This window comes from Sapajus apella, unplaced genomic scaffold (genome assembly GCF_009761245.1).
Source record: "Sapajus apella isolate SASKATOON/1434 unplaced genomic scaffold, GSC_monkey_1.0 scaffold2, whole genome shotgun sequence".
In the NCBI taxonomy this organism is placed as follows: domain Eukaryota; kingdom Metazoa; phylum Chordata; class Mammalia; order Primates; family Cebidae; genus Sapajus; species Sapajus apella.
Genome location: NW_022436942.1, coordinates 10,522,070 through 10,544,077, shown reverse-complemented (window position 1 = coordinate 10,544,077; position 22,008 = coordinate 10,522,070). Strand labels below are relative to the sequence as shown.

The 22,008-nt window shown below is 41.3% G+C and overlaps 1 protein-coding gene across 13 annotated transcripts in view; it reads right to left on the bottom strand.

Moving 5' to 3' along the window:
* GRIP1 (glutamate receptor interacting protein 1) overlaps positions 1-22,008 on the bottom strand; it is a 702,506-nt gene that overhangs the window by 43,037 nt on the left and 637,461 nt on the right. For all 13 annotated transcript variants that reach the window (XM_032284375.1, XM_032284413.1, XM_032284348.1 and 10 more), the window contains 2 exons: positions 13,316-13,461; positions 1,556-1,700 (listed from right to left, as the gene is read on the bottom strand). In XM_032284375.1, the coding sequence (XP_032140266.1) occupies positions 1,556-1,700; positions 13,316-13,461 (291 nt within the window). The remainder of the gene's footprint in view (positions 1-1,555; positions 1,701-13,315; positions 13,462-22,008) is intronic.

Sequence of the window (22,008 nt, the reverse complement as noted above, 5' to 3'; positions counted from 1 at the left end):
GGATTGAAGGCTGTTGATATAGTTTGCAAGTGTGTCCCCTCCAAATCTCATGTTGAAATGTGGTCTCCAGTGTTGGGGATGGACCTGGTGGGAGGTGTTTGAATCATGAAGACACATCCTCCATGAATAGCCTGGCACCGTACCCTTTGTGATGAGTGAGTTCTTGCTCTGAGTTCTCATGAGATCTGGTTGTTTAAAGGCATGTGGGACCTCTCCCTTCTCTCTCTTCCTCCCAGTCTTGCCATGTGAGACATCTGCTCCCCCTTTACCTTCTGCCACGACTGTAAGCTTCCTAACTCCTCATCAGAAGCTGAGCAGATGTTAAGGCCTGAACTGGGAGCCAATTAAACCTATTTGCTTTCTAAATTGCCCAGCCTAGGGTATTTCTTTATAACAATGGAAGAGTGGATCACATAGCTGTAGAGTATGACTCACACTTGCCAGCCTCCTGTTGTATTGGCTCACTTGAAATGCAATAAGTGAGAAATTACCCAGCTCCCAGGGGAGCTTGTGACTCAGTGCTCTGGCCACATCTTACAGTGGCAGCTGTGCCGGGCAGCAGCAATTGGGGCAACAGAGGTGACACGGGCTCACATGGGTTATGAGGGGCTGCTTAGCAAGTCTACCATTATATCAATTCTCAAGAATTTTTTTTCCCTGAAGCAAAAAAAAAAAAACCTCTTCATTCTTTCATAAAGGGTCTCTAGTTTATAAAAGATCTATGCTATAAGCCATGAACACTTTACCAGTAGGTTGCTGAATTAGATCAATATTAATCTGTTCTTTGTGTCTCTCTAACAGAGATTCCTAGGACTGTCTCTCTAATTTCTAAGGTACGTTGCGGCTCCAACATTCTGCAATGTTGTGTCTCTGTTTTGCTAACCACTGTTTTCAAGTGTTAGCAGGAACAATGCATTTGTGTATTCCTGAGCTAGGTTACTGGAGGACAGATTTGCTTATAGGGTTTGTTATATGTCTGATAACACTTCTCAGAAAGAAATGCAGTTTAGCAGAGGGTGAGTAGTGGGTCACTGTGTGTGTGCATCATTGCCAAAGGAAAAAATGGACATTCCAGATGTTAAGACATTATTAAAACGGATCACTACGCTTTGTTTCCCATAATCCTCAAAGACAATACCTGTATCATCCTCTCCTGAAAACACAGCAGCTAAGCATAGCACCTGTCAAGTAACAGAGCCTCAGCAAGTGTTTGCTGAATGAAAATTGGACAAGCCATTCAACCTCCCTGAACTTTAGGTTCCTCCTCTCAAAATGGACACAATACAAACCCACCTTCAGTCAATTGTGGTCAGTTTACGTATTTCAGAGAGTAGTATCAATGCCAAGCCCATGACATCTTCTACTGTCTGTAAGATGCCCTTCAGAGTCAAGTCGGGGCTCTGCCTGAGAGTTCTCAAGCTCTAAGATCAATTCTTTGTGCAGACTTTTAAAAGCCAACAGATAACCACAGAAAGAGGGGCATGTTTTTATGTGGTTGTGAGGAACGAAGCCCATCTCAGACACAGGTAATTATAACAGTTACTTCACATTTTACCTTTCAGCTAATCCCCCTTTAGTGAGGCTTGAAATGATTATAGGATCAAATGGCTCTTCAGTTCCTGAAATTGTGATGCCAAGGGGCCCCCCATAGCGTTTAAGCTCCACGGTGTAAATAATCGCTCCGGAACTTTCTTGCTCATCTGCAATAAATGCCAGGGAATCGTAATTGTTTTCTTTGGAAAAAGCAAAAGAGTAAGACACATATATATATTCATAAATAAAGTAGGAATTCAAAACATCCTTGTCAAAGCATTATGTCTCAGAAAATAATTATTTTGGGAAGTAGCATTTCATTAGTAGGATCTTACATTCAAATGCAGGGATATAGTCATTGTCAGTGCCAGGGAAGAGAAACACTGCCTAATCACTTATGTTTTAAATCTGTGAGATCCTCCCAACTGGGGCTGCAGGACCTTTCAACTGTGTCCATGTCTAGGACAGTGCTTACCTAGCATTTGGTAAGTGTGCAGTAAACACCTGCGAAATAAACATGTGGCTGAGGAGGCATGAGAATATGAGAGGAGAGAGTCACGCAGTAACAAAGAAGACATCAGAACACGCTATTTCTGTTTTCTTCACAGGCAAGCTAACTTTTGATATAGAATAGTGATTTTTGGTAAGGATTGGACAAATGATAACATATATATGGTTAAGTGGAACTTAGATAAGTAAGCTTGAAGACAACAGCAAGAAATCTAGAATCTCTTACATATCATTCCACTGTCTTCAAATGTGAGTTCTACCAGTCAATTCACTGATATTGAAGTGGAGGTTTGAATAGCATCTCTCCTCTTTCAGTAAAAACTGTTGTAAGCTGTGCTTTAACAGCACATACCAGGCTGCCTCACTGTCATTAACTAATTTTGGCTATTCAACATTTTTATGGCAGAAGTCACTTGTGAATGTGTTCTGCCTGGAGCACTGGCCTGAAAGATGTCATGGGCCGCCTTCAACATGGTGTGTATTGTGATGGTGTCAGGGTTGCAAATAAGCCTCAGAATTTAAAGAGTTTTATTTATTTCTGACATGCTTAAAGTTCTTGGGCATTTCTTGTTTTACTCCCTGGACCTGGGAGCTGTGAATGGTTAAGGAACTGTTTCATTGCTGCACCTAAGGATACAATGAAATGGTTCAGTAGCTACTTTCACAAAACAGCTTTTATAGTCACATTACATCCTCATGAAGCACTAACATGGCCACATTTTTGCAGTGAGCAGCTGTTCATTTACGATATGAAACCCTAAAATAAGGAGGCAAAGAAAAGCTTGAGTTAACAATTCAATTATTTGTGTGTGCAGTGAAGAATGAGGATGAATATAGAATGGAAGGTCTATAGAGTAATGTGGGAAGCAATGCATCCTCTCCCGTCAGCGCTTACTTCACTTCTGGCCATAGACTGGGAGTTCTGAATGCAGCCATCACCTCTACTTTCTGAGCACTCTACTGAATGTATTTGCTCCATACATTCAGGACTAAAGACCATCCACTACGCACTGCAATGCTTGTCAACATGTTAGGGCACAAAATCTTCAATATTGGCCTCAAGTTTAAGTTAGCAGCTGAGAAGCTTCCACATCAAGCCTAAAACAGCTCTGTCTGCTGGTTCACAAGTTTCTTCTGGGCTGCTGCTGAAGTTGTGGCCAACAGGCTGCTGATGATCTGCTAAGAGCTCCTGAGAGAAACATCAAGATAGAGGGTAACTGAATAATGGGCAGAGGTCAAAGTCTAAATTTTCCTACAGAATGGTATTTTGTCATCTTTCAGAGCTGGCTTTGACCTCAATGAACAGAGTACTACTGGATAGATTACATGTACTTTGCAGCCCTCATCAACTATATTCTGGATGAAATTCAGAATGAGTCATTCAATTAGTAACCTCTGGCACAGTTAAACATTAGTTACTGCTGGGCACTCTGTGGGCCATTCAGTGGAGGTATGTAAGCCATAGGAAAGATCTTGACCCCCTTATTGCTCTTTGTATAAGGCAAGCATAAGCACAAACTTGTCAATGGGTGCCAAGCATTTTGGATTGGGGCATCAGTTTTTTATGGGTTTCGGGGAGAAGGATAGTTGCCCAGGACCTAGAGGCCCAGGAACCAGTGGGAAGTGTCTATTGAAACTGCAGTCTAGATGAAAACAAACATTGGTCCATGGGAAGGGGAAGTTGGGGGTAGTCCCATTTGTTGGGAGAAGGGGGGCACCTGGTTCTACTCAGCTCGTTCTTCAGGCAACCCAGAGTGAGTATTTCATGTTATTTTTTGACAATGTGATCTGCGACACAAAGATGACAAAATAATGCCAGAGATGAAGTAAATGGCTTTAGGATAGTCTGCTTCAGCCTGCTCTATTTGGAGACTTTTTTTCATTGGCATCCGAGTCCTCGCTATGACTAGAAGGCAATTGTTAGAGCACCCAATGAATTTAGATAGTGATGGAGATACAAATCTAGAAAGTGGTAGATCTTAACTAAGAAAGACACATTCCTGTGATCACACTGGGGTGGAAACAGGATGACGTGATGCTCTATTTAAATTATGACAGAAATGGAAGCTGATTTCTGATCTCTTTAATAAATAAACTGCCAGAAACACAAAAGAGAAAGGAGATTTGGCCAGGCATGGTGGCTCATGCCTGTAATTCCAGCGCTTTGGGAGGCTGAGTTGGGAAGACCACCTGAGGTCAGGAGTTCAAGACCAGCCTGGCCAACATGGTGAATCCCAGTCGCTACTAAAAATACAAAAATTAGCCAGGCGTGGTGGCTGGCACCTGTCATCCCAGCTACTCAGGAGGCTGAAGCAGGAGAATCACTTGAACCCAGGAAGTGGAGGTTGCAGTGGGCTAAGATTGTGTCACTTCTCTCCAGCCTGGGCAACGGAATGAGACTCTGTCTCAAAAAAAAGAAAAGAAAAGGGATATTTAAGAGAAATTACAACCAAAAGCAATGAGTAGATCACTTGGGATTCTAATTAAAACCAACTGTTATAAAAAGGTATCTACTGGCCGGGCACAATGACTGGCTCATGCCTGCAATCCCAGCACTTTGGGAGGCTGAAGTAGGCAGATCACCTGAGGTCAGGAGTTCGAGACCAGCCTGGCCAACATGTCAAAACCGTGATTCTACTAAAAATGCAGAAATTAATTAGGCATGGTGGCACATGCCTGTAGCCCCACCTACTCAAGAAGCTGAGGCAGGAGAATTGCTTGAACCAGGGAGTTGGAGGTTGCAGCGAGATGAGATCCTGCCACTGCACTCCAGGCTGCGTGACACAGCGAGACTCCATCTTAAAAAAAAAAAAAAAAGCCAGCTATCTATCTATATCTGATTGCCTTAAAAAAACAGTTGATTTTAATTAGGATTTTATATGTACCTGGGAAATGTGAACATTGAATATTTTATAATAAAAATATTGCTAATATTTTGATGATTTTATTTAGTTATGTGTTTTTAAAAGAGTATTTTTAAGGCATACATTAGTAATAGTTACAAGATGAGATGATGCCTGGAATTTTTTCATAACTCCACTGGTGAGGTGGATAAACCAGACTGAGAGTGGAGATGAAGCAAGGTTGGTTTTAAGCAAATCACTGTTAACACTGTGCACAGTGTTCATCATGCTACTTTTATTTTCGTATATATTCTGAATTAAATAACAAGCTTTTGAAAAAGAAAACGATATCAGTTCCCTTGGAAAGCCCTATGTGGATGCCTTGTGTAAACACGTATTTAATTATTCTGGCTTGCTTTCATAGATGGTGGCGGCGGCTGCCCACACACAGTCGTTTCCAGACCATACGGCCCATCTGCCCACAAGGCAAGCTCTCCGGAGCATCCCGCTGCCACTGGCTCTCGCGGAGGACTTCATCTTGGCTCTGCCCAGTTTTTCAGAGCAATGGTTTCCTCCTAAACAGTTTCCCTGCTTGGGATCCAGCCTTTGCCCCTCCTCCCACTTTTGTTTTCACCAGTGCTGTCAACATGTAATTTCTTCTCTTTTCTTCCTAGAATATTTTTAAAACATAAATCTGAATATATTACTCTCTTACTTGAAGCTTCTTAATGGTTCCTCAGTTCTTTGAGAATAAAATACAATCCCTTTGCAAGAGCTGAGCTAGAACAGAGCTGGACTCCAGAGGGTCACACCATCCCTCCCATCCCAATCCAACCTGCTAAATTCTCTCTTTAGAACCACTGCGATTCCTTAAATAGCGCTTTCTTAACATCTTTAGCCCTTGAACCTGTTACTCCCTGTGCACAAACACCTTTCTCCCACGTGTTCTCCTGTAGAATTTCTACTTTTACTTCAAAGCTTGGCTCAGAGTCTCATCCTTCAGGAAGGCTTCCTGGTGGCTTAGCTGGAGGGGCTCGAGGCCTTCCTATGAGACCCACAGCTCCTGTGCATTCTTCTAGTGTTTCTAAACTTTTAGTTTTATTCTTGCTCTCAAATAAAGAGTTAGATTATTTTTAATAAGAGAAATTAAATATTAAGGACTAGAATTCAATCAGGTATGATTGAGATTTGGAGGGCCACAAACTATTATAATACAATATCTAAGATATAACAAGAACCAATTTTTAAGAACCAAATTTTGTCTCCTTTGAGAATGTGTGTTCTAGCACATACCTTTCACTCTATGAAGGATGTTGCTATTTGCTCCTTCATTAGAATAAGATCACCTTGAAAACAGAGATTTTAATCTTCATATCCCCATAGCCTAGAACTATGTCTGGTACCAAAGGGAATTCAGTAAATGCTTGAACAAATGAGCAGAAGGATGAATGAATATTAGCATGCAGTCACTGGTTCCCAGGCTGAGATCTCCAAGAGGGCTTTGCGAGTCAGCTTCCCTGCTATGCCAAGGTCTAGTTTCCTTTTTCAAGACACGTGATGCAAACCCAATTTCATTCAAAGTTTGAGAATACAACCTTGGCTGCCACTGTGAGGATCAGCAAACCTAGAATTTCCTCCCTCCACCATGCCAGGGGTGTTGAGTCAGCTTCAGGTTCGACTGCCAATTCCACCTGCCTTCTTGGGCTTTAACTCAACTGGCATCTGTGAGGCCTTGCAGCTTAGGAGGAGGGTAATAGCTGCCATTTAGGAGGGAATACTCAGACTGTGTTGGAGGTTGAAGCACTCCTAGATATACTCTCCTTGAGGCTGTTCCAGTGTAGAACGCTCAGAAAGGAGCAACTAGGGTGTTTAACTAGAAGAGAAATTTCTGAGAAAGAAAAATGTAGAATCACCAGTAAGTTTCAAAGTGAGCCTAAGCAGATGCTAATGATATTATAAACAGCTTTTATATCACAACAGAAGGTTTACAACGATTAGTGAAAGACAGGAATAGGGGCAAGCCTACTTGTTTGTTCTGCTCAGCTCTAGTTAAGAAAATTAATGGAAGCATGGAACAGATGCAAAATTGCTGCATTACTTATCTGCAACGTTATTTCCAGGCTTCTTGAGTGCTGCCTGTTTACCAAAATGAACACTATCTGGCTTGAATCCATAATGGCAGCTGCTTCTGTGGCCAAACAGGAGGCTTGGATTTGGGAGTGAGCCTTTGGAAGGCATACATGTGCAGGTCAATCAAAGTTCACTTCAACTAAAAGTGATGGAATTAATTCTAAGTACAGCTAAATTTCTTGGAGTTGGACAGGCCTGAGAAAGTAAACCATTTGAACAACACTCTCTACAGCTCCCTTATTAATGCCTGGTCATTTTATGTAATAATCACACAATGATATACCATGAGATATCTAAGCAATTGTTGAGTGTTTCAGAGTAGAATTCAAATCTGTCTAAGTGACAATTTTAAGTCTCAAAACTAGGTTCCTTTGTGACAGCATTTCTCAAAGTGTATTTCTAGGACCAGCAGTTTTGGCATCATCTGCAAACTTGTTAAAAATGCAAATTCTCAAGTTTGCATTTGACTGAGAATCCCTACCCTGTAGACCAATAGGAATCGGAACTCTCGGGGAGGGGCCTAGTCATCTGTGTTTTAACATCTTCTGGGTGATTCTGATGCACACTCAAGCTTGACAGCCATCCCTTTATGAGATCAAGCATGAAAAAAAGAGAAAAGTAATTTTTATCATAGGTCCTTTTGCTGCAGCTTCTTGCCAACACACCTCCTTCCACTGCTCCTAGCACAGCCAGCATCACTCTTGGGAGCTTGGCTTGGGTCATCTCCGCTACTCTAATCTAGGTTTTAGGAGAAAAAGCTACTGCAAATTACTTAGCTTGGCTTAACACTGGTGAACTAAATATATATCTTGAAGCCAAAATATGAATCTGTCTTCAAAAGACAGATTTAATCAGTAATAAGGCTGTATAAAGGTAATTTGCTTTGACTAGGACAAGCTGCAGCCTGGAAATTTTTTTTTTTTCTTTTTATTTTTAACACAGATTGGAGCCCATGAAGATAAAGTACTGATTTGTGGTCTCCAAAGTATGCTATATATTAGAGTAAGATTCCCTAAGCCAAGCAAGAAATCATTAATATTTATGCTGTATATTTGATTGACTGAAAGGTGGTAATACAAAGTAGCCTTTTGATTTTGATTTGATTGACTAAAAGGTAGTAATATAAAGTAGACTTTTGAAAACTATATGTGACAGATTTGCAAACCTCTAGCTCTTCCGGGAAATCCTCATAAATCTCTACTGCTTTGCTTCAGGGTTTCCTCTCAGGCCCTACCTAGCCAGGTCTTCCAATTCTCATCATTTACTTTGGACTCAGAAGTAATCAAGGCAAAACAACAGATTTTCTTTCAAGAGGATTACTTGCATTGCTGAGGACCTGGGGATTGGGTAGTGGCTTCAGGAATGCCAGAGCTTTGGATCCACGCAAGAACCACTGGATTCAACCTGAGTTACACTCCTGCAGCAATGGAAGATGACAAATGCAGAAGCTCCCGAAGGCAGGATGGTGGCAAAATCCGGAGTGAGGGAGAAAGACACCTATAGCCCCAAGTGTTTCAAAAGATTTGGCCATTGTTAGCGATGAAATTAACTTTTTAAATATTCAAATAGTAATGACAGCTGATAGCACTCACTAGGCCTCACGAGGTGCAAACTTATTAGTGAGTTCTTAACTATATTAACTCCTTTAGGCTGGGCATGGTGGCTCAAGCCTCCCAGCACTTTGGGAGGCCGAGGCGGGCATTATCACCTGAGGTCAGGAGTTCAAGACCAGCCTGGCCAACATGGTGAAACCCCGCATCTACTAAAAATACAAAAAATTAGCCGGGTGTGGTGGTGGGTGCCTGTAATCCCAACTACTTGGGAGGCTGAGGTAGGAGAATCGCCTGAACCCAGGGGGTAGAGGTTGTAGTGGGAGTGAGCCAAGATTGTGCTATTGCACTCTAGCCTGGGTGACAAGAGTGAAACTCTGTCTAAAAAAAACGTGTTTTGTGTGTGTGCGTGTGTGTGTGCGTGCGTGTGTGTGTGTGTGTGTGTGTGTGTGTGTGTATCTATATATATATATATATATATATATCTTCCTTTAATCCTTAAAACAGCTATGTAGGCCGGGCACGGTGGCTCAAGCCTGTAATCCCAGCACTTTGGGAGGCCGAGGCGGGTGGATCACGAGGTCAAGAGATCAAGACCATCCTGGTCAACATGGTGAAACCCCGTCTCTACTAAAAATACAAAAAATCAGCTGGGCATGGTGGTGCGTGCCTGTAATCCCAGCTACTCAGGAGGCTGAGGCAGGAGAATTGCCTGAACCCAGGAGGCGGAGGTTGCGGTGAGCCGAGATCGCGCCATTGCACTCCAGCCTGGGTAACAAGAGCGAAACTCCGTCTCAGAAAAACAAAACAAAACAAAACAAAACAAAACAAAACAAAACAAAAAACAGCTATGTAAAGTAAGCATTAAATGGACATTTACAGATGAGGAAACTGATGCTCAGAGAAATTAATTTGTCTAAGTTTCCCAGCTTCTCAACTGTAAAGCCAATCTGGCATTCTTAGTCTTTCATTCTACTGTTCCCCCAACTTGGACTAGAAACAGAGTTAATTCAGACTCTCCTGAATGCCTCATTCAGCACTTTCATGACCAAGTTACTATGACTAGAGAGAGAATCATCACTGAAGGATGGAGAGCAGCAGCCAGCAGCTAACGGACTGGAAAACTCCTGAAGTGCAGAGGGCCCACATTAGCATGAGCAGTATTTCTGGGGGTAGAGAATATACACTGAATATTACCATTCAAAAATTTTGAGACAAATCATGGCAATGTTTAATGTGATAGTTCTAATCACCAGCATAATTTCAGATGAAGCATAATATCAAACTTTCAAAATCAGTGACTGTCCTAAGCATCAATGCTTATTTTCCACTCATTCATATCTTGATCAAGGATCAGAATGAATGCAATGAAAGGGATTTCTGGAGGTAATTAGACTAAAAATAGTCCCCACTTACTGACTTGAGTATGGACTGTGCCAGTACTTCTTTCAGTAAGCTATAGTAGCTCTCTGAGATGGATATTATTATGCAGACATTACTGAAAATGGAACCAAATCTCAGACAAGTTTAGCAAGTTGCCCAAACTCTCATAGCTCAAATGTGGTAGAGCTGAACTTTAAACTGAGGTCTGATTTAAAAAAAAATATTTCAATAGCTTTAAGGGTACAAGTGGTTTTTGGTTACATGGATGAATTGTATAGTGGTGAGGCCTGAGATTTTGGTGCACCCATTACCCAAGTGGTGTACATTGTACCCAATATGTAGTTTTATGTTCCTCATCCGCTTCCTACCCTCTCTTCTTCTGAGTTTCCATTCTTCATTATATCATGTCTGATTTTAAAACATTTGCTCTTTATGATGATTTAACTTGACTTTAAATAATCTGTGGTCAGGCTTTACAATATGAATAATGGTTATTTCTTCCCTTACTTTGCTCTGAATAAAAATGAATTCAGGTACTCAAATTATATTTATAATGTTATGAAGGAAGAGGATATTAGGATCACATAAATTCTTCCAAATCAATAACTGAATAATTTTCAAATAGTGATCTTTTATAAAACCATGTCTGAATGAGTATATATTTTTATACATCAATATAAGAAAATCTAGTTTGGGTAAATATGTCTCTCATGCCAATATTTATAGTCTTATTTTGGGTAGTTGTATGCTTTTCAATGGAAAGTTTAGGATTTTAAAAACAGAGCCTCTTCAAATTAAAAAATATTCTATAAGCACAATAACTATCATAATATTATACATAGGCATTGCAGGGGAAGGGTTTAGAGGGGAAAAATGAGGCAAAGGAAATCAGCCACTGAAAATAAGATCTAGCTCTCCAAGTGCTCAGTTGTTTCAGAAACTCCTGCCAACCGGTAGACACAGCCTGGCTTTTAAACTGGACGCACTGCCAACTGTGCACACTATCCATATTCATCTCTGGCTTGGCTTTTTCACTGTGCAAGAAGGTAGCTGAAATCTGCTGAGCAGAGCAAATCATGCAAAACACGTTTCTCCACAGGGCTTTGCCTCTTCACTAGGACAGAACCCAGGCTGATGCTAACGGCTTCCTCCCTACTTTGAAACAAATCCCAAAAAGAAAGTACAATTGAAGCAGGCTTCTAAGGAGAAAAATGCAAATGTTGGCATAGAAAATCAGTTGCTTAGGAAACAATGAGTGCAAATCTGTGCATATTTTTAAACATTGGTTATAAAATATATTTGCATATAATCATTATCAATTGTACCGATGGATGCAACTACAGATTTTTTTTTTTACTTTGAATAGGAACCATAAACACATAGCCTGACATAACCATAAACTCTAGATCTAGAAGACCTGATTAAGGAAATCCCAGAACATTGCCATGACTTCATTATTGTGATGAAATTATATACAGTAGATGATCTCTTTACCAATCTCCACTTAATCAATTTACTGAATTAATTGTGGCTCTCCATTATCCATTATAAAACACACAGACCAATGCCATGGCATGCTCCAGGGTAACAGGTTTCTTCCTCTAGCCCCTCTGTACTTCTGCTCCTGCTTCAGCTGTGAACTTCAAAATTTAGAGGCAATTATGTTTATTCCTAAACCTGCTTATGCCAGCTGTACTTGTTATTTTAACTACGTAATTTAATTAATCTTACATAACCTATGAAATATGAATGTAGTTGTTCTATGAAAACAAAATCTGATGCTTTGGAAAGATTCAATAAGGGGTCGTTAGGCAAAAATCTATGGCTAGGTGCATTGGCTAATGCCTGTAATCCCAGCACTTTGGGAGGCCGAGGAGGGCAGATAGATCACTTGAGGCTGGGAGTTTGAGATCAGCCTGGCCAACATGACAAAAACCCGTCTCTACTAAAAATACAACAATTAGAAGGGAGAGGGGACAGATGCCAGTAATTCCAGCTACTCAGGAGGCTGGGGCACGAGAATCGCTTGAACCTGGGAGGTAGAGATTGCAGTGAGCAGAGATTACACCACTGCACTCCATGGCACACTCCAGCCTGGGTGACAGAGTGAGACTCTGTCTCAAAAACAAAAACACAAAACAAACAAAAAATCTACTATTAATTACCTAGAGGAAAAACTCTAACACACTGGGGAAAATAAAGATCTAGGGGGAATTAGCATTCAGATTGCTTTACATTTTTTAAAGTCTCACTATATTAAAAACCAAACCAAATTAAAACTGGAAATCATAAAACATATATTGCAGATAGAGTTTAGGGAAACAAACAAAAAGACTTGTAACTGTAATCAGCAGAATCATACAGGAAAGGCCTTGACTTTAACTGCAAGATTGGCAAAATAGTAAATTAAACGTTTATGTTATGGATCCATATCACATTTTGTAGTTCCCCACATTAGCTGACTCTTTTGATGAATGGACACTTTTCAATTGGCTCTATATTCTCATCATAATCAGATACAATGTCTCTTATTTCAGGGCTACCCAAAGTGGGCTCCTTGCACCACAGCTGTGGCAGCATCTGAACGTTTGTTAGGAATCCAGAATCTCAGGTCCCACCTGAGGCCATGCCCAGGATCTGTTTTAATAAGCTCTTCAGATGATTCTGTACCCCCCTAAGTTTGACTGGAGGCCTAAAAATGCATATAACCATTTTGAAAGGCAACGTGGGCATGACTGACTCATCAAGAATCACAGACATTTCCTTTGTCTTCTCACTCAGCTATCCTGCTTCTAGGAATATTTTCTCAGGAAATAATTCAAAAGAAAATAAAGGCTGAATAAAGATATCTATGCATAAAGATGTCTATAAGAGTACTATTTACAATAATGAAACAATTGGAAGCAATACAGTGATTTAAGAAGAGAAAAAGGTAAATCACAGTCAATAAAAATTATGAATATTAAGCATTTATAAAATGATCAAATGTTTACAATGTAAAATTAGGCAAAAAATGCAGCATCTGCTTGGTTATAGTTATGCCATATGAATGTCAACAAAAACTAGAAAACTACTAGTTTCATTGTATTAGGGTGGTATTGAATGATGATTTAATCTTTAAAAATTATATTTATGCAATTATAATGTTTTCTATAATGAAAATATCTTCATGATATCATTTGCAAGCACCATTATTTAAAATTCATACTACACTCTCAACACAAAATTTAAAGGCCCTTTTAACTGGGAAACACGGCTGCTATGTCACTAGCCAGCTGTTGCATGTAAAACATCAAGATCTAATATCTTTGGTGACAGATGGGCAGTTTCAAAAAAATCAGTTTTAACTAAGGATGCTCTCGATACCTGAATTATCTTCATCTTTGCGGATTTTGAGCTTCACCAGGTCTTCACATTGCTGGAGGATCTGAACTGCATCTTCCATGGAACAGCTGTCCAGCCGGATATTATCTATCGCGAGTAATTTATCCCCAAGTTCCAGGGTCCCAGTTCTGTTAGTGAATGCACAGTTACACATGACTAATGATGGGCACTTAACTAGGCCATTTAAAGAGGCATTAAGCATGGTGTAGCATTATGCTAGTCTTTAGAGGGAAAGAGGTTCAACTGTTTTTAAATTGTACTTTATTGATAACTCCCTCCCCTTTTCTAGTCTTATTTGGGTTACTTGCCATGACATTAAATTGCAGAGTATGAAAAAATTTTTTCTTATGCTTTTTTCAATTAAACCAGGACATATATAAGTGCCAATCAGAAAGCATACAATTCCCAGGAAGGGAGGTAATGGGCTAGGGTCTGCATAGACCCGGCTATCCTTAGGTTTTTCCATACTGTTGTATCACTTTTGATCCTTGTTAGTCTAGGTATTAGGAGAGTACTGAGAGACGGAGGGAAGACAAGGTGTAACAGAGTTAGTGGGAGCCTAAAGATTGAACCTCTGCTATTTGCACCTGGAAACTCACTGTGGCTGGTGTAGCAAGAAAATGCATTGGTAAATCCATAGCTTCTTATTTGGAAACTGGCCAGTGAGACTCTAAAACTGGCTGTGGAAGAGGGTAGGTCTATTGAAAGCTTTTAGGGTCCATAATGAAATAAAAAAAAATAATGTGAATGTAGTATGTATATGTTTTTACGTGCATTATTGTATATATACGCATATTTGTAAGAACTGCCTTTTATGCATTATGTCTGTGATAGAGACTGCTAATTGTTTCCCAGCATCCATTCTCCCTTCCCATCTTTCAAGTTACCCTCTAAAATTGCATGCCCCAGACTCTCTGGGCACCCTCCCTACCCCCTGTCTATAGCTAGAAAATGGTAACAGGAGGCAGGCAGAACAAGGTGGCCGAATAGAAGCCTCCACTGATCGTCCTCCCTGTAGGAACACCACATTTAGCAACTACCCACACAAAAAAGCACCTTCATAAAAATCAAAAATCAGGTGAGCAATTACAGTAGCTGGTTTTCACTTTATATCACTGAAAGAGGCGCTGAAGAGGGTAAGAAAGTCTTGAATTGATGATGTCAGCCCCTCCCCATCCCTTCTGCAGCAGTCACATGGCATGGAGAGAAAAACTGTGCACTTGTGGGAGGGAGAGCATAGTGATGGAGAGACTTTGCACTGAAACTCAGTGCCACCCAATCACAGTGGAAAGTAACACTGGGCAGAAGTCAGCTGGTACCCACGAAGGGAAGATTTACATCAGCCCTAGGCAGAGGGAATCACCCATTCTGGTGGTCAGAGTGTGAGTTCCAGCAAGCCTCACTGCTGCAGGCTAAAGTGTTCTTGGGTACTAAAAACACTCAAAAGACAGTTTAAAGCCACAGGGACTGCAATTCCTGGACAAGTCCTGATGCTGTGCTGAGCTCAGACCAGTAGACTTGAGGGGGCATGTGACCTTTGTGCATGGGTTGGGTGAGTGGGTGCCAGTAGACGTAGGGGGCATATGACCTTTATGCATGGGGTGGATGAGTGAGTGCTTGCAATAGCCCTCCACTAGCCCTAGGCAGTACAGCTCACAACTCCCAGAGAGATTCCTTCACTCTACCTGAGTAGAGGAGAAGGGAGAGTAAAGAAGACTTTGTCTTGGGAGGATGTAAGTGTCCAGGAATTTATCCATTTCTTCTAGATTTTCTGGTTTATTTGCATAGAGGTGTTTATAGTATCCTCTGATTGTAGTTTATATTTCTGTGGGATTGGTAGTGATATAACCAGGAAGAAGTCAAATTCTCAATAGATCAATAACAAGGTCTGAAACTGAGGCAGCAATTAATAGCCTACCAACCAAAAAAAGTCCAGGACCAGATGGGTTCACAGACAAATTCTGCCAGAGGCACAAACAGGAGCTGGTACCATTACTTCTGAAAATACTCAAAACAATAGAAAAATAGGGAATCCTCCCTAACTCATTTTACGAGGCCAACATCATCCTGATGCCAAAACCTGGCAGAGACGCAACTAAAAAAGAAAATTTCAGGCCAATATCCCTGATGAACACTGATGTGAAAATCCTCAGTAAGATATTTGCAAACTGAATCCAACAGCACATCAAAAAGCTTATCCATCACGATCAAGTTGGCTTCATCCCTGGGATGCAAGGCTGGCTCAACATATGCAAATCAATAAATGTAATTCTATTACATAAACAGAACCAAACACAAAAACCACATGATTATCTCAATAGATGCAGAGAAGGCCTTCGACAAAATTCAAGAGCCCTTCATGCTAAAAATTCTCAGTAAACTAGGTATTAATGGAACATATCTCAAAATAATAAGAGCTCTTTATGACAAACCCACAGCCAATATCATATTGAATGGGCAAGTCCTGGAAGCATTCCCTTTGAAAACCAGCAAACACAAGGGAGCCCTCTCTCACCACTCCTACTCAACATAGTGTTAGAAGTTCTGTCCAGAGAAATCAGGCAAGAAAAAGAAATAAAGCGTATTCAATTAGGAAAAGAAGAAGTCAAATTGTCTCTATTTGCAGATGACATAATTGTATATTTAGAAGATCCGATCGTTTCAGCCTAAAATTTCCTTAAGCTGATAAGCAACTTTAGCAAAGTCTCAGGATACAATATCAATGTGCAAAAATCACAAGCATGTCTATACACCAATAACAGACAAACGAAGAGCCAATTCATGAGTGAACTCCCATTCACAATTGCTACAAAGAGAATAAAATACCTAGGAATACAACAAACAAGGGATGTGAATGGCCTCTTCAAGGAGAACTATAAACCACTGCTCAAGGAAATAAGAGAAGACATAAAAAATAATAAAAATTCCATGCTCATGGTTAGGAAGAATCAATATCATGAAAATGGCCATACTGCCCAAAGTAATTTATAGATTCAATGCTATCCCCATCAAGCTACCATTGACTTTATTCACAGAATTGAAAAAAACCAACTTAAATTTCGTATGGAACCAAAAAGAGCTCACATAGCCAAGACAATCCTAAGCAAAAAAAGAAAAAACAAAGCTGGAGGCATCATGCTGCCCTACCTAACTTCAAACTATACTACAAGGCTACAGTAATCCAAATAGCATGGTATTGGTATCAAAACAGAGATATAGATGAATGGAATAGAACAGAGGCCATAGAAATAACACCACACATCTACAACCATCTGATCTTTGACAAACCTGACAAAAACAAGCAATGGGGAAAGGATTCCCTATTTAATAAATGGTGTTGGGAAAACTGGCTAGTCATATGCAGAGAGCTGAAACTGGATCCCTTTCTTACATCATATACAAAAATTAACTCAGGATGGATTAAAGATTTAAACGTAAGACCTAAAACCAGAAAAACCTTAGAGGAAAACCTACAACATTCAGGCATAGGTATGGGCAAGGACTTCATGACTAAAACACCAAAAGCAATGGCAACAAAAACCAAAATAGACAAATGGGCTCTAATTAAACTAAAGAGCTTCTCTGCAGCAAAAGAAACTATCACTGGAGTGAACAGGCAACCTCCAGAATGGGAGAAAATTTTTGCAATCTACCCATCTGACAAAGGGTTAATAGCCAGAATCTACAAAAAACTTGAACAAATTTACAAGAAACAAACAACCCCATCAAAAAGTGGGTGAAGGATATGAACAGACACTTCTCAAAAGGAGACATTTATGCAGCTAACAAACATGAAAAAAAGCTCATCATCACTGGCCATCAGAGAAATGCAAAACAAGACCATAATGAGATATCACCTCATGCCAGTTAGAATGCCGATCATTAAAAAATAAAGAGACAACAGATGCTAGAGAGGATGTGGAGAAATAGGAATGCTTTTACACTGTTGGTGGGAGTGTAAATTAATTCAACCATTGTGGAAGACAGTGTGGCGATTCCTCAAGGATCTAGAACTAGAAATACCATTTGATCCAGCAATCCCATTTCCCATTGCTGGGTATATACCCAAAGGATCATAAATCATTCTATTAAAAAGACACATGCACACGTACGTTTATTGCAGCACTGTTCACAATAGCAAAGACTTGGAACCAACACAAATGCCCATCAGTGATATACTGGATAAAGAAGGTATGGCACATATATACCACGGAATACTATGCAGCCATAAAAAAGGTGAGTTTGTCCTTTGCAGGGACATGGACGAAGCCAGAAATCATCATTCTTAGCAAAGTAACACAAGAACAGAAAACCAAACATCACATGTTCCCACTCATAAGTGGGAGTTGAACAATGATAATATATGGTCACAGGGAGGGAAACATCACACACCAGGGCTTGTGTGTGTGAGGTGGGGGGATAGAGGAGGGACAGAATTAGGAGAAATACCTAATGTAGATGATGGGTTGATGGATGCAGCAAACCATCATGGCATGTGTATGAGTATGTAACAAACCTGCACGTTCTGCACATGTACCCCGGAACTTAAGGTATAATTTAAAAAAAAAAAAAAGAAGACTTTATCTTTCAAAACTTGGAATCCAGCTCAGCCACAGTATGACAGGGCACCGGGCAGAGTCCTAAGGCCCCCTTTCAAGGCCTTAGCTCCCAGACAAAATTTCTAGACACACCCAGGGCCAGAAAGGAAACCTGCTGCCTTGAAGGGAAGGACCCATTCCTGGCAGCATTCATCACCTGCTGACTAAATATCCCTTGGATCCTGAATAATCAGCAGCATGGCTGGTCATGGTGGCTGGTGGCTTATGCTTGTAATCCCAGTATTTCAGGAGGCTAAAGTGGGTGGATCACTTGAGACCAGGAGTTCAAGACCAGCCTGGCCAACATGGTGAATCTCCATGGTGAAACTCCATCTCTACTAAAAATATAAAAATTAGCCAGGAGTGGTGGCACATGCCTATAGTCTCAGCTATTTGGGAAGCTGAGGTAGGAAAATCACTTAAACCTGGGCAGTGGAGGTTGCAGTAGGCCGAGATCACACCACTGCACTCCACCCTGGGCAACAGAGTGAGACTGTGTCTCAAAAATAAATAAAATAAAATAAAATAATCAGCAGCAGTAGCCAGGTAGTACTTGCTGTGGGCCTTAGGTGACACTCTGAGGTGTGCTGGCTTCAGGTGTGCCCCAGCACATTCCCAACTGTGTTGGCTATGGGGAGAGACTTTCCGCTTGAGAAAAACAGAGGAAACAGTACAAAGTGCTTTATCTTGCAGCTTAGGTACCAGCTCTGCAGTGAGGTAGAGCACCAAGTGGGTTCTTGAGGTCCCTGATTCTAGGCCTTGGCTCTTGGACATTTGCGGACCTGCTCTAGGACAGAGGGGAGCCGACTGCCTTGAAAGAAGAGTCCCAGCCCTGGCAGCATTTGCCACACGCTGACTGAAGAGCCTTTGGGTCTTGAGTGAACATTGACAGTAGCCAGGCAGTACTTGCCATGGGCCTGGAGCAGTGGTGGCCAAGGGGAGAGACTTATTTCTTTGTGGAAAGGGGCAGGAAGGATGGGAAGGACTTCATCTTGTGGCTTGGGTGCCAGCTCAGCTACAGTAGAACAGGTGGATTCCTAAGGCATTTGATTCCAGGACCAGGCTCCTGGATGGCACCTCTAGACCTGCAAGGGGCCGGGGGAGCTCACTGCCCTGAAAAGGATAGTATCCTGGCTGGCTTTGCCACCTGATGATTGTAGAGCTCTTGGTCCTTGAGTGAACATGGCCTAGTGGTAGCCAGATAAGTGTTTACCACCAGATTTAGTTGAGACTCAGTGCCATGTTGGCTTCAGGTCTGACCCAGCATAGTCCCAGTGGTGATGACCACAGGGGTGCTTGTGTCACCCCCTTACTCCTCAGCTTCAAGCAGTTCATCACAGAGAGAAAGAGACTACATTTAAATGGAATAAAGGGAAGAGAACAAGAGTCTCTCTGCCTGGTAAGCCAGATAATTCTGGATCTTACCCAAGACCAAGGGAGTATTTTTGAGTCTGTAAGAACCACAGTGTTACTGGGCTTGGGGTACCCCCTAATGGAGATACAGGTGAAGTGACCAAAAACTTAATATCATAACACTCATCCCTTCGAATACTTGGAAAGCCTTCCCAAGAAGGACAGGTACAAACAAGCCCAGACTGCAAAGACTCTAATAAATACTTAACTCTTCAATTCTCAGACACAAACAAACATCCACGAGCATCAGGACCATCCAGGAAAACACAACCTCACCGAGTGAACTAAATAAGGCACCAAAGATCAATTCCAGAGAAAGAGATACGTGCCCTTTCATACAGAGAATTCAAAATAACTGTTTTGAGGAAACAGTGAAGTTTTGAGTCTGTGATAATACAGATAATAAATTTAGAATCCTATCAGATAAGTTCAACAAAGAGATTGAAATAATTAAAAAGAATTCAGCAGAAATTCTGGAGTTGAAAAATGCAATTGACATACTGAAAAAATGCATCAGAGTCTCTATTTTTTTTTTTGAGACATAGTCCCACTCTCGCCCAGGCTCGGCTCACTGCAACCTCCGCCTCCTGGGTTCAAGCAATTCTCCTGCCTCAGTCTCCTGAGTAGCTGGGATTACAGGTGCATGCCACCACACCCAGATAATTTTTTTGTATTTTTAGTAGAGATGGGTTTCACCATATTGGCCAGGCTGGTCTCAAACGTCTGACCTCGTGACTCCCCCACCTTGGCCTCGCACAGTGCGGGATTATAGGGATGAGTCACTGGCCAGAGTCTCTTAACAACAGAATTGAACAAGAAGAAGAAAGAATTAGTAAGCTTGAAGACAGGATATTTGAAAATATACAGCCAGAGAAGACGAGAGAAAAAAGAATTACCAAAAAAAACTGGGCTGGGTGTTGTGGCTCATGTCTGTAATCTCAGCACTTTGGGAGGCTGAGGTGGGTAGATCTCCTGAGGTCAGGAGTTCGAGACCAGCCTGGCCAACATGGTGAAACCCCGTCTATACTAAAAGTACGAAAAAATTAGTTGGACGTGGTGGCATGTGCCTGTAATCCTAGCTACTTGGGAGGCTGAGGCAGAATTGCTTGAACCGGGAAGCCAAGTTCACACCACTGCACCCAGCCTGGGCATCAGAGTGAGACTCTGTCTCAAAACAAACAAACAAAAAACAATGAAGCACACCTACAAGATCTAAAAAATAGCCTCACAAGGGCAAAACTAAGAGTTACAGGTTTTAAAGACGAGGTAGAGAGAGAGGTAGGGCTAGAAATTTTATTCAAAGGGATAATAACAGACAACTTCCCAAACATAGAGAAAAATAACAATATTCAATTACAAGAAACTTACAGACCACCTGAAGGAATTTCAGCAACTACAACCAGGGTTTTACAGACAGAACTCTGATCTTCTTGGGATGGAGCCCCTTGTGGGAAGGGGTACCGCAGTCTCTCTGGTTCAGTTGACTCAGCCTTTCCTGTCTGCTGACTCTGGAGTCTGGGCGGTCTGGATGAGGGTGGTTCCCCAAAGTACAGTGCACCTGCATTGTCAAGGGGCAGCCAGACTGCTTCTTTAACCAGGTTACCGATACCATTCCTCCTGACTGGGCGCGACCTGCCAACAGGGGTCTCCAGGTCTCCGGGTTGGCATCAGGTCAGTACCCCCCTGGGACAGAGCTCCTAGAGGAAGAGGCAGGCTTCCATCTTTGCTGTTTTGCAGCCTTTGTTGGTAATACATCCAAGTACAGAAGGGACCCAGGCTGGGGGTCTGGAGTGGACCCCCAGCAAAACACAACAGCACTACAGAAGGGGGACCTGACTGTTAAAAGAAAAAGAAGCAGAAAGCAACAACAGTAACATCATCAACAAAAAGATCCCACAAAAACCCCAGTTACAGGCCTATACCTCAAAGATTGGAGGTAGATAAGCCCACAAAGCTGAGAAAGAATCAACAGGAAACTGCTGAAAACTCAAAAAGCCAGAGTGCCTCTTCTCCTCTGAATAACTACAACACTTCTTCAGCAAGGGCACAGAACTGGGCTGGGGCTGACAGGGCTGAATTGGCAGAAGCAGGCTTCAGAAGGTGGGTAATAATGAACTTCACTGAACTAAAGGAGCATGTTCTAACCCAATGCAAAGAAGCTAAGAATCATAATAAAACATTACAGGAGCTGATAACCAGAATAGTCAGTTTAGTGAGAACATAAACAACCTGATAGAGCTGGAAAACACAACATGATAACTTCACAATGCAATCACAAGTATCCATAGCCAAACAGACTAAGTGGAACAAAGAATCTCAGAGTTGAAGACTATCTTTCTGAAATAGGCAGATAAGAATACAGAAAAAAAATTGAAAAAGAATGAATAAAACCTCTAAGAACTATGGGACTATGTAGAAAGACCAAATCTATGACTGATTGGATGGAGTACCTGAAGGAGACAGGGAGAACGGAACCAAGATGGAAAACATACTTCAGAACATAATCCAGGAGAACTTTCCACCCTAGCAAGATAGGCCAACATTCAAATTTAGGAAATCCAGAGAACTGGATTCAAATTTAGGAAATCCAGTAAAATACTACAGGAGAGGATCAACCCCAAGGCACATAATCATTGGATTTTCCAAGGTCAAAATGAAAGAAAA